At 47.7% G+C, this 12785-nt stretch overlaps 1 protein-coding gene across 3 annotated transcripts in view; it reads right to left on the bottom strand.

Moving 5' to 3' along the window:
* The window catches only part of EVC2 (EvC ciliary complex subunit 2), a 147124-nt gene that overhangs the window by 124476 nt on the left and 9863 nt on the right, over positions 1-12785 (bottom strand). For all 3 annotated transcript variants that reach the window (XR_009701089.1, XM_061192089.1, XM_061192090.1), the window contains exons 4-6: positions 10222-10290; positions 8062-8248; positions 2352-2461 (exon numbers count right to left, since the gene is read on the bottom strand). Coding sequence is in view for 2 of the 3 variants with exons in the window: in XM_061192089.1 (XP_061048072.1) it covers positions 2352-2461; positions 8062-8248; positions 10222-10290 (366 nt within the window). In the remaining variant the exon portion in view is untranslated. The remainder of the gene's footprint in view (positions 1-2351; positions 2462-8061; positions 8249-10221; positions 10291-12785) is intronic.

Below are 12785 nucleotides of genomic sequence, written 5' to 3'. Positions count from 1 at the left end.
AATAACTCCTTTATTCTCCCATTTGTAGTGTGAGCCTCTTTATGGCTGACAAGCAGAGTAGACCAATGTTCTCTTGGGGAGTTGTCGTGAATCTCACTCAAACTTTGATCATGTTCAGCCCCAAATACACTGGACCTTCTTGCCATCACGCAGGAAGGCCTAGGAGTCACCCAAAGAAACTGTGAAGTCCAAATAGGTAAACCGACTGGAGAACGAGGCATAGGAGCTGCTCACTATCATCAGCACTTATCCACTCAGCAAACGCCGGCCTTCCACGAGCCTTTTCTAAGGCAGGGCCAGGAAGGGTGATGCTGACGGTCTAACGCAGGCAGGAACCTACAACACATGTGAAGCCTGGAGCTCTGGAGGCTTGGAAGGGGACGGAAAGAAACTGCAGGCCACGTGCAAATATAAAATCATCTCTTTTATCCCCACAAGAGACTGGAGACTATAGAACAATCTCCCTTTTACTGATGAGAAACTAGAGGCTCAGAGAAGTTAAAAAAGAAAAAAAACACACCTGCCCAAGAACCATTAGTTCACTGATCTATTCATTCATTCACTCAACAAATATTTACTGAGCAACTAGTGTGGGTGGGGCTCTATTTTTGGCACTGAGAACACACCTGGGAATAGGGCCAATGGGGTCCCTGGTCTCATGGAGTGACATTCTAGTGGCAGATGGGGGTTTACTGGGGGGATGGGGTTGATATGACACAGACAGGCACCAAGCAAAGCAACGGACAGGACCCGTCAGGGGTTGACAGCCAAGGAGGTTGCCCTGGAGTGAGAGGCCCCAGACCTCATGCCTCCTGCTGCCCCACCAGCCTCCCCAGGCTCTGCTGGGAGGTGAAGCCGCCCTGGCCTAACGTCCCCTCCCTACACGAGGAGGTGGAGGCTTCCAATTTCACTGGGTTTCTGAGTTTCTCACTGTTGGTTTCTGACTGTCACCTTATCTTAAATTTTGATTTTAACATATTTGGTTTCCTGTCCTTTGAAATTCGGATGGTATTTCTTCTGGGCCATTTTATCTCCATTTTTGTATCCTTCTTTGTCCTCTGTTCTTGACTTTGCATTTAATTGTATTCTGAGACATTTGTCTTTTCTGACAGTTTTATACAGTTTTCTCATATCTGGTCTTTACCTTTTGGGAATCTTTCATTTTATTTAATTTTATCCAGGACTATTTTTCTTATTGCAGCAGAAACATTGCACACAGGCCCCTCAGCCTTGGATGGAAGGATCTGGCAGTTGTGGGGTCCGATATTGATTCTGCCACGTGACCTGGGGCAGTCACCCTTGGAGCCTCATTTTCTAAGTCTATTATAAAAGGTACTTTCTCCAGGGACTGAAATCAGAATAAAATGACCAGAGTAACTAGAGCACGAGCTCCTTGATCTAGAGGCCGGAGATCTTGACAATATTGTCTTGACAACAAAGACAATACCGGTGATGAGCTCTGGAAGGAGAGCTGGGCAGGAAGCATCAGAACCTCTCCACTCCCAACATCTCCGGCCTCGAGCGGAGCACAGATCTCCTCCTCTGTATTCCCAGGAGTGCACAGCATGTAGCACGGGTCATGCAACCAACCACATTCACTGCCTACGTGGATTAACAAAAAAGTGAATGGAAAATGAAGGTGCTAATAGTAATGGGGTTACAGGTTGAATCACGTCCCCCCAAAATCCATATGTTGAAGCCCTAATCCCCAGTATCTCAGAATGTGTCTGTATTTGGAGACAACCTTTACAGACGTGATTAAGGTAAAATGAGATCATCAAGGTGAACTCTAATTTCACCTGAAAAGTGTCCTTAAAAGAAGAGGACACTAGGACACAGACATGCAGAGAGGCATGACCATGTGAGGACACAGGGAGAAGACAGCCATCTACAAGCCAAGGGCAGAGGCCTCAAAAGGAACCAACTCTGCCCACACCTTGATCTGGACTTCCAGCCTCCAGGACTGTGGACAAACAAATTTCTGTTGTTTTTGAGCCATCTGGTCTGTGGTACTTTTTCACAGCAGCTCTGGCAAACCAATACAAATGGGAGATATTTGGTTGAGTGCTTACTATGCCCAAGACACGGCGATGAGAAATTAACATCTATCGTTTACATATCTTGACAATCAGGTCCACAGAGGTTAAAATAATTAAGGTCACAAGGAGCTTCGAGGGAGCCTGATTCATGGTAAAGTGTGTGAGATTCCAGGGCCTGCGCATTTATCCAGAATTGGGTGTCACTGAACAAATGAAGGATGGAACGAAGAAAAGAATGAACTAACAGATGTTGTGCCCAGGGTTTCTAAAACAACAGTGACAAGAAAGAAATCAAAGTAACAAAGACAGTACCGGTGATGAACTCTGGAAGGAGAGCTGGGCAGGAAGCATCAGGACCTCTCCATTCCCAACGTCTCTGGCCTCGAGCGAGGCTGTGTAGCTGACGGAGAAGGAGTCACCAACTGCTCAGAGAGAAGGCACATGTGGGTCAAGAACGGGGCCCCTGCCACACCCCAGACACAGCCAAGCATCCAAAGGCGGCTGGCATTACAGCTGACAGTGGCAGCAAGAGCCCCTTCGATCTCACATACTTTTTATCAGGGAGAAGAAACTGGGCAGCTGTGCTCTTGGACCCCCTCTTTTTTCACCTGGAAGGGCTGTCAGCACCCTTACAAGGAGCTTTACCTGGGCTCCACCCCATCCTGGGGCTGGGCGGGCCAGTCCTCCTAATTCAGGATGTCATACACTTAGGAAATCCAGAACCTTTTTGTTTTGTTCTGAATCCAGGTGGGGACCTATTTGTTCCCAATGATCCCATCCACACAATGATGGGACAGAGTTTTTATAGGACTTTTGGGTGACACTAGCTGCCGCTTTGACACCTCCAGCTGGTTCTGAAAGCCCAGCACGCAGCACAGGGAAGCAGTGCCAGACTGGGCCCGGGAGGGGGCAGTGGAGAAGGTCACTCAGGCTCACGTAGGGTCTCCTCCAACCTCAAGGTCTCTGGCTGGCCTTCGATGGCTTAATTACACAAACAGAGAAGCTTCCTAGGAGACGGGGTTTCTGACTCAAAGCTCCCCTTAATCAGAAGCCAGGACTGGTTAGAAGAAGACGGCTCTGTTATTGGGAGGGGCCACACTCAGTCACACCCCCAGGTGAACAAGCAGGCTCCGGAGGCATGGGTGGAAAAAGAGGGACCCCAAAAGAAAGCAGGTGACAGGGTGGCCACCACTGCAGGTTTCCAGTTTTGTAGGAGGCAGGGATGTCTCAGCCCCACCTTCTGGAGGTAGAGTCGGCGTGCCCTGGGGACCCTTCCGTCTGATGTTGGAAATGGACTGTGCCCACCTTAACTACTAAAGGCAGAGTTCTCCCACTGAGCTGACGTTCTCAGGTGGGCTCCAGATACCTGGCAGAAACCGAAGGCACGTGTGAACTAAAGCAACATCTCTGTCCTTGCTCTTTCTGACGGATGCCTCTAAGCCTCAGCCACGGCCTGGGGAGGATGCTGAATGCTGCTTTGGGGACATGGCCGTGTCTGTCCAGAGGCTGAGACTGGTGGCTGGTTGTCTGAATAGGGTGGATGTGGAAATGAGATTGTGATACTTTTTAAAAAAAAAACAGCTTTGAGATAAAATTTATGCATCACCCAATTCACCTGTTCTAAGCATGAGATTCAGAGAATTTTGTATACTTACAGAGTTGTACAGCCATCACCACAGTCTGATTTCAGAACATCCCTATCACCCTAAGAAGTAGCCTGGTGGCCAATGGCAGTTACTCACCATAGCTGCCCCTAGCCCTAGGCAACCGCTGATCTACTTTCTGGGGACTAATTGGCCTTTTTAGACATCTCATAGAAATGAAATCATACAAGCTGTGTTCTTTGTGTCAGGCTCCTTTCCCCGAGCAAACCTCTTTTTTCTGAGGTTCATACATGTCATAGTGTGTACCAGTACTTCATTCCTTTCTATTGCTGAGTAATATCCCACCGTATGGATAGACCACATTTTGTTTATATGATACTCTCTTGTGTCCCCTTACCTCCATGGAAATTTTTAAAAGTGAAGCATATGAAAAAATTGGGGTTCAATGAATTTCAGCTTCTGAGTCAAGGAGCTGTACCCTTTCTTCTGCTGAAGGAACCCCAACTCCTCCCAGCAGCAACAACCATCGGGGGAGTCTGGACAGAATAAAACAATGGGAAGATGGTCTGGGGAACCTTAATTTAAGAATTTTGACTTTGGACTTCAAAACTTACAAGGGCAAAAATTTTTTTTTTTTTTAAATTTATTTATTTATTTTTGGCTGTGTTGGGTCTTCGTTTCTGTGCGAGGGCTTTCTCTAGTTGCGGCAAGCGGGGGCCACTCTTCATCGTGGTGCGCGGGCCTCTCACTATCGCGGCCTCTCTTGTTGCGGAGCACAGGCTCCAGATGCGCAGGCTCAGTAGTTGTGGCTCACGGGCCCAGTTGCTCTGCGGCATGTGGGATCTTCCCAGACCAGGGCTCGAACCCGTGTCCCCTGCATTAGCAGGCAGATTATCAACCACTGCGCCACCAGGGAAGCCCAAGGGCAAAAATTTTGATCTCAGATTTTAATTCCTTTTGGACTTGAATATATTTGGATTTCTATCTGTCAGGGATTCATTCCTGAACTTTTCATTTCTCCGGGAGAATTTGCACAAGGGAGGTGCTGGCAGGTCATTGTTGGAGGATCTTGATGCAAATGAACTCAGGGTTGTCCTTGAATCATATTGCAAAACCCCTGATATACTTTGTTTAATAGCATAGCAGGATGTGATCTGAATGGGTATTAGAATTAGGGAGAATTTCCAGCCTTGGGTCTGGAGTATCCTTTGAGTTTATTTCAATAATGTAACACTTGAGTCATTTCCAAAACCTTCATGGGGCAGGAAAAAAAATTTCTTCCACCAATGAGCAGTTCCAGAAGGACACACACAGGGGCAACGAATGGGGGTTTGGGGGAGCAGGGCTGTCCTGAGTCCCGACCAACAGTTGTTCTCCTTCCCCAGGGCACTAGTCACCCCCCTGGCAATCCTCAGATTAACCAGGAGCCCAGTGGGTTTGGAGAACAAAACAATGGAGATCGGCAAGGGAAGCATATACTCACCAACCTTGAGGTTTCTGTCCCTCAGCATGGGTGCCCCACCTGAAAAGGGCTGGCCTCTCCCTGCCCCTTTCTCACTGGGCAATGCACGCCATCTGATGGAAAGTTTGGGTATGCATTGCCAGTCAGCCTATCTTACTCGTGGGAGTGGGCTACTGGCAGAAAGCAAGACTCCTGCTTGCTTTTTTGTCAGGATGGGGGAGCCATCCCAACATGCCCAGTGGGTGACAAAGCCTGTCCAACTCTGCTGGTCAGTTAGCCAGCCCACCTGATCTCACCTACACTTGTCCTCTGACTCTGCCTGTACCTGTATCAGGGGTGATATTTTATCCCTAATACGCTATAATGTGCTTCATCTCTCAATGTACTGAGACCTCAAAAAGATGTAAAGAAAAGAGGAGAAATTAGCACTGAGCCTGTGGAATCCCTAGGATTTTTGTTTTAAAAATCCTCAACATTTTAACTTTATTTGTATATAATGATAAAAGTTAGATCATAAAGATAAGGTGATAAAGATTAAATTGCTAATTAAAATGATAATACCGGCGAAGGTCATTATAATCAGACCTGGCAGTGATTTTATCACCCTCAGAATGTCTGCAGGACGTCAACCAGTTGATCCCCAAATGGTGTCCTGAGACAGATGGAAAGTACAATATTTCCTGTTGCGGACAGAAGAGAAAACTGAGACTGACAGAGATGAAGTGACTCGTTTAGGGTCACCCAGTTAATAAGTAGGAAGCCACCCATCCCTCTTGGACCTGTGGCTCTTTTAAAGCAGCAAATGATGATGATGATGAAAACGATATTGATATTGTCAGAGCATCAGTGAGCTGGGGTCGGATGGGTCATTTGATTCTGTAGTTCTATACTTATTCTTTGGGAAAAAAGTTTCATGCCACTAAGTTGGAAACCAATGTCATATCCCTTGAGATTGCGGTAAGTTACAGACAAACACAATTTGGATATTACTCTCAGGGCATGTAGAATCTAGTAGGCAGAGGTAAGGCGAGGGCATACATACAATAATAATACAGTCACAAGAATAAACATAGTTGCCAGCGGCTGGGAGGCGGGGGCAATGGAGTTGCTATTCAATGGGGATAGAGTTTCAGTCATGCAGGATGAAAAAGTTCTACAGATCTGCTGTACAACAGTTAACAGTACTGTACTGTATACTTAAAAGCTTGTTAAGAGGGTAGATCTTATGTGTTTTTTACCAAACACAAAAATAAAAAATAATCACAACAAAATAGCCATGGACTTGGGAGCACTTCCCACGGGCCAGGCTGTGTTGCTTTTTGTGAATGAACTAGCTTCTCCTTAGAAGGACTCCCTGAAGTGTGTCACCAGCACCCCCAGTTCACAGGAGCAGAGGCTGAGGTTCAAGGGTGTGCAGAGCTCATGTGTTGGGGCAGAAGTCAGTGAGTTCATGCATGAAGTGCCTGGGTGGTCCAGGCTCCAAGCAGGTGAAATGCAGGAGGGGCAGGTGAATGAGATGCAGGGAAGGAGAGAAGGACCCTCCAGATGGACACAAGAGCAGGAGCTGATGCCGAGCCATGGGAGAAAAGTGACAAGTTCGCTCCGCAGAAGCATGGACTACAAAATACCACTGGAGCAACAAGACCAGAGAGGCAGGCCACACTGGAGCAGGCAGAGCGCCAGGCCACATCACCTCGTCTAGCCTCTGCAACAGCTCTACGAGGCTGTTATACACATGCCACATCTGGAGTTCAGAGATGGTGATTTACAGGGGCCACACAGCTCCAAAATGGCTAAGTTAGGAGTCAAGCTAGGTCTGTCTGAGACCGAGTCTGTGCTCTGCTCACAGCCCCACGTTCTTTTCTCTGAGCACCAGTTTAAGAATTGGGGGGATTTATTTTTACATCATTGAAAAAAGGCACTGAAGATCACCTAGCTGGGACGTATCATATAGTTTTTATGACACTGCTTAAACGAGAGCCAGCAAAGAGGTCACTACTTGTGGACCAACTCCACTGGTAGCTTCTGTCAATAATATGGTGTTAAGAAGGATTCTGAGGCTTCATCTAGACTCAGAGAGAAAGAGTGGTGGGATTAATGAGCAACGTGGGCCATGTGTATGGAAGTGGAGAGGTCAGTAAGAGTCCCAGGCGTGTGAGAGGCACTAGAGCATCCTGGGTACGGGGTGGATGGGGGATCCAGACTTTCTGAGTTTGAATCTCAGCCTTGAGTGCCAGTCCTATGGCCTTGGGCAAGTTCCTCACCACCTTAGTCTCTATCTGAAGACAGGGCACCTACTCAGAATAAAAGAAATCTCACCTTCCTAGGAAAACTGACAGTTCCGAAGTCATAGGAACAACTGCATCCAGAATTGGTTTTAAATCTCCTTAATTAACAAATGACAACTCGCCTCAGGAAACACATCTCTGGAAGCCAATCAGTGACGGTGTCATACTTTGAAGGGGAGCCAGTCAGTAGCGGAGTTACTCCCGTGAACACGCCTGAACACACTTGAACATGTCAAGAGCACACTTCCAGGGCTGATGTCAGACCACGCCCATGTCTGCCCAGCACTCCCCAAAACAAGCTCTTCATTTTACTGAGTGATGGTCATTTTGGTCATCTGGGTGATGGATATATTGGGGTTCACTATAATCTCTGTGTATGTTTGAAAGTTTTCATAATACATGTTGCATATATATATATATATATTGCAAAAACTCTTTCCCCAAATCCCACCTCTCTCAACCTAAGCGACAAGCCAGCTTCCTGGGTGCAGATACTGAGCAGTGGTCTCCTCCTCTGATGCCCTGATAGTACAATCCGTTGTGAGGACCAACTGCACGAACACATGTCACGTGTCTAAGAAAATGCCTGCTGCACATCCCGTGCTCTGTGAGTATCTGTATGTATTTTCATCATTTTCCACCCCTGACTTCATACACGTGGCTATTACCTTGCAGAAACTTCTTCCTGAAAGCCTGGAACCCTCTTGAGGTCTGGTTTCCAGCCGACTCCCTAACGGTGAGGCCCGTGATGTTGTCCAGTAAGAGCAGGTCAGAGAGGTTGGCAGCCGCGGGCGTCCTGGTGTTGTTCACAAACAGTCGCACATGGGCTGTCGGCCACTCGCTCTGCACGGACACCTAGGGCAGGAGGCAAAGTGAGGATGGGCTTGCTGGCAAACCCAACTTCCCGAAACGAGGCCCCAGCTCAACCTGTGCCCATGGGAGGGGATTAAGGTCTCACAAAGGTTCTAGAATTTATCAGGTTTGATTTCAAAGGCCCCAGGAGAATTTTGACTCCCGCTTGCCAAGCTGTTGCTCAGAGACAATTTCAAAGAAACCGGGACCCTGAAATGCAGTGAAATCATGCCCACAGAGAAACTTAGAAGAAAAAACATCCACGCACAGGACCACAGTCAGGCTGGGGATATTGTGACAACTGGTGTCACCAAGAAAAGCAAACAGTGGCTCTTTCTTACTCTATTAGTTTGAAGATTCAGCCCCAGACAGTCCAGGGCCTCTGACTGCCATCTGATCTCCAGGTTTGCCCCAAGCTGGTCTCCTGTCTCCTGGCCAGTCGCCCCCTTCAGGGTTCTGCCTGCCCATGTGTTTGAATAGCCCAGGGCTAGGGAGTTCCCTGGTGGCCTAGTGGTTAGGATTCCAGGCTTTCACTGCTGTGGCCTAGGTTCAATCCCTAGTTGGGGAACTGAGATCCCACAAGCCATGTGGTGAGGCCAGAAAAAAAAAAAAGTTAAATGAATAGCTCAGCTATTCAAAGCCAGTGGCCCAGCAGCAGCTTGGCTCCCCACCTGGCCTCTGCGACCTTGCCCTGCTCCCTCTCTCAAACCCTATCTCCCACCATTCCTGTCCTTCCTTCACCCCAGCTCTGCTGAAAGAGACACAGGAGCTGAGGAAAGAGAGGGAAGCCATGTATGTCCCAAGAAGAGTGAGCTCTGGAACGTAGTAAATGAAAAAAGCAAGTTGTAAAACTTCGTGTATGGAATACTGGCACCAACGTAAAAAGGGGAAGAAGGAAGGTATGTGTATGTACATACGTGCACACACACACACACACACTCATAACTGAGTGCATGTGGCAGGAAACATCTCTAGAAGGACACAGGAGAAACTGGTAGTACCTATTTTATCCAGGAAGCAGAGCAAGACAGCTGAGGGCCTGGGCTGAAATGAGGGCTGTGCAGTACATGGTCAGCTCAGCAAGCTTGGATTGTCCAAACCCTGCACATCCCAAAGAGAGGACCAGCTCCTGGGAGACTAACTTCTAAAGCCCTTGGCATATCCTGCCTGATAAGAGTGTCTTTATATCCTACGGCTTTGGGCCACCCCAGGTAGTCTCTGCAAACAATGTGGTTCACGGTGAGGGCCTTGGGCCAAGCTATGTTCAGGTGACCTGAATAACGGAGGTCAGCGACATGGGTGCACATGCCTACGTGATGGATCCTTAATAAAAATCCTGGATTCCATGGCTTGGGTGAGCATCCCTGGTTGATGCCACACATCATTGCTGGGCAAATTAAACGCTGTTCCTTCAACTCCACCAGGAGAAGACTGGCTGTCTTGGGCCTGGTCTCCCCAGAACTCTGTCCTATGTGCCTTTTGCTTTGCTGACTGTAATCTATATCATTTTGCTGTTATAAACTGTAACTGTGTGTAGAACTGTTTTTCTGAGTTCTGTGAGTCCTTCTAGGGAAGCATTGAACCTGAGGGTGGTCTTGGGGACCCTCAACACAGGATCATGTGAAAGCCATCTCATGAGATTAGTAAGGGTCAAAGACCTAAAAGACATTAAGTGAATTTTTAAACTGTCGGGCATCATATCAATGTTACAATCTGAGAGAAAATATATACTTTCTCATTTTAAATGATCACAGAGGATTTTCACTGCCAATAATTTTATTGTTACCAAAAAATCTTAGTCCTGGTGCTGCCATATAAAATATAAGATCCCTGTGGGTCACATCATCACCCGTGTCCAGACATGGGTAGATAACCACGTGATTCACCAGGTCTTTAAATACATAACTCTACTAATATATGATTTGGGCAAATTCAATTATTTTCTCTTTAAGTATAAACTACCTATGAATACTCACCACTGCACATTTCTGAAAAATTACTCCATTCTCAGAAGTTCCTTGAATGTCTCTTGAAATGTCTCCATACTACAATAAAATATAGAAATCATTAGAAAATGAAAAATATTTCATGCTACATTTGTCAAGTAAAAGTACAAGATGAACTTTTAAAAGGGCCAGGCAGAGGGGTTACTTCTACTGGTGTAGTAACTCCCATCAATCCTCAAGATTTTTTAAAAGGAGTATTACAGGACTGGAACTTAAAACCTATGAGGGAAGAAGAACGTGGACGTGGATCACACGGGGCTGCGTCCTGGTCTGGGGTGCGTGTCAATGACACCATTGTCACAGGGACTCAGCAAACCAGGGTTGACACTTCAGCAGGAGGCATGTGAGCAGAGCTATGGAAAAATCCTTTAAGGACTGCACACATGTCCTGTGTGGGGTACACCAGCCACACAGCAGGGACTGAGTGAACGTGGACCACAGCATGTTGGGGCACCTCCCATGAGCTGGATGCATCATCAACAGGTAGAGAATCAACCCAGGATTGGGCTCCTCCAGCCCCACGATGGCTCCCCTGGAAGGAGACCAGTGGAAAGCCAGAGCTCGCCCACCAGATGCCAGCCCCGCTGCCCCTCGTAATCACAACTGGTCCCTGTTCATTTCCGCCCTTGCCATATGCCCCGTGACCCCAGGCCATGCCTCCCCACTGTCTGCCCTGCCCCCCTCCATCTGCAGTGGGAGGAGCCATACTCTCAATCACAGACCATGGCAGCTCTCAGTGATACCAACGATCATAACAATGGCTATTCTTTCCCAAGTGCCAGGCATATGTCCATCACTGTACACATATGAATTCTATTACTCCCATTTTACAGATGAGGAAACTAAGCCTCATGAGGGTTAACGCACTTGCCCAAGGCTGCACAGGCAGGAAGCTTGGACTCCACCCCAGGCTGTGTGCTCCATATCCTATGATCCTCTCACACCGCACACCCCTCTCCAGAGCGTGACCCTCTCATTGTACAGAAGCGAACAAAGACACAGAAAGGGGAAGTGATGTTCCTGAGAACACGCTGACCACATGCAGCAGCATAAGCTGCCCAGGCCTCTGATTCTGGTCGAGTCTCTGTCCACGACCCCACCCTCATGCTCTGACATGCCAGACCCCCAGTGAGTCCTTGAGGGCAGACACCTGGCTTTCTACTCTTCTGATCCCCACACAGCATCTTGCAAACGACAATTGAATAAACATAGCTTGTTGGGCAAAGACACACAGGAGGGGGGATGGAGGATGGAGGTGCTGCCGAAAGAGGGGTTGAGCCACCTGTCACTGGAGAGGATTGGAAAGACGATGACCAACATGGTGGGTTGAATGTGGCTCCACATCCTAAAGCCCAGGACCTGGGAATGTCACCCTATTTGGAAAAGGGGTCTTTGAAGATGTAATTAAGCCAAGGCTCTCAAGATGAGATCATTCTGGATTTAGGTGGATTGGATTTAGCTAGGCCCTAAATCCAATGACAAGTGTCCTTATCAGTGACAGAAAAGGAGACTACACACCCACAGAGAAGAGGCCACAAGAAGGTAGAAACAGAGTGACAGTAAATGTTACAGGTCAACTGGCTGGGCCATGGTACCCAGATATTTAGGCAAACATGTCCAGATGTCACTGTGAAGGTATTTTTAGATGAGAGTAATGTTTAGGTCAGTGGACTTTCAAATAAAGCCGATGACCCTCCATGAGGTGGGTGGGCCTCGCCCAATCAGGTGAGGCCTTAATGGAAAAGACTGAGGTTTCCCCTAAGGAAAAGGGAATTCTGTGGCAGACACCTTTCCAACTTGAGCATCAGCTCTTCCCTGGGTCTCCAGCCTGCCCTGCAGAGTGTGGACTTGCCAGTCCCCACAATCACATGCGCAATTCCTTAAAATAAATCCCCCTCCTTCTCCCTCACATGTGTCCTACCTGTTTTGTTTCTACCAGTTTTGTTTCTCCAGAGAATCCTAATATAGAGATTGGAGTGAGGCAGCCACAAACCAAGGAAAGCTATCAGAAGCTGGAAGAGACAAGGATGGATCTTCTCCTACAAGCCCCCAGTGACAGCACGCCTCTGCTGACACCTTGACTTCCCACCTCCAGAACAGGGAGAGAATAAATGTCACTGTTTTAAGCCACCAAGTTGGTGGAAATTTGTTACACAGTCTAGGAAACTAATACAAACATGTAGCCGGGGGCCAAGAAGAGGCTTGTGGCCACGGTAGCCTGTTGGCTGAACGCAGTGGTCCTCAAGGCATTTTAAGTCATGAAAGCTTAGGTGAAAGTCAGCGCTATGTGAAGCCAACACATTACACAGAATCTGAAGAACAGCGGGGGCAGGGTCAGTGGTTAAGAGCCGGGGCTTCAAATCCTGGCTCTGCCACTTCGGCCTGTGGGACCCTGAACAAGCCTCTTAATCTCTCCAATCCTCATTTCCTCTCTGTAAAATGGGAATGAAAACAGTACCTGTTTAAGAAACTCATAATGAGGCTCCAGTGAGATTATGCATAGACAGTGCTAAGCCTCATGCCTGGCAAATAGA

Source organism: Eubalaena glacialis, chromosome 5, assembly GCF_028564815.1.
Source record: "Eubalaena glacialis isolate mEubGla1 chromosome 5, mEubGla1.1.hap2.+ XY, whole genome shotgun sequence".
In the NCBI taxonomy this organism is placed as follows: domain Eukaryota; kingdom Metazoa; phylum Chordata; class Mammalia; order Artiodactyla; family Balaenidae; genus Eubalaena; species Eubalaena glacialis.
The sequence above is the reverse complement of the archived record's forward strand: the minus strand, read 5'-3'. Positions and strand labels throughout refer to the sequence as shown.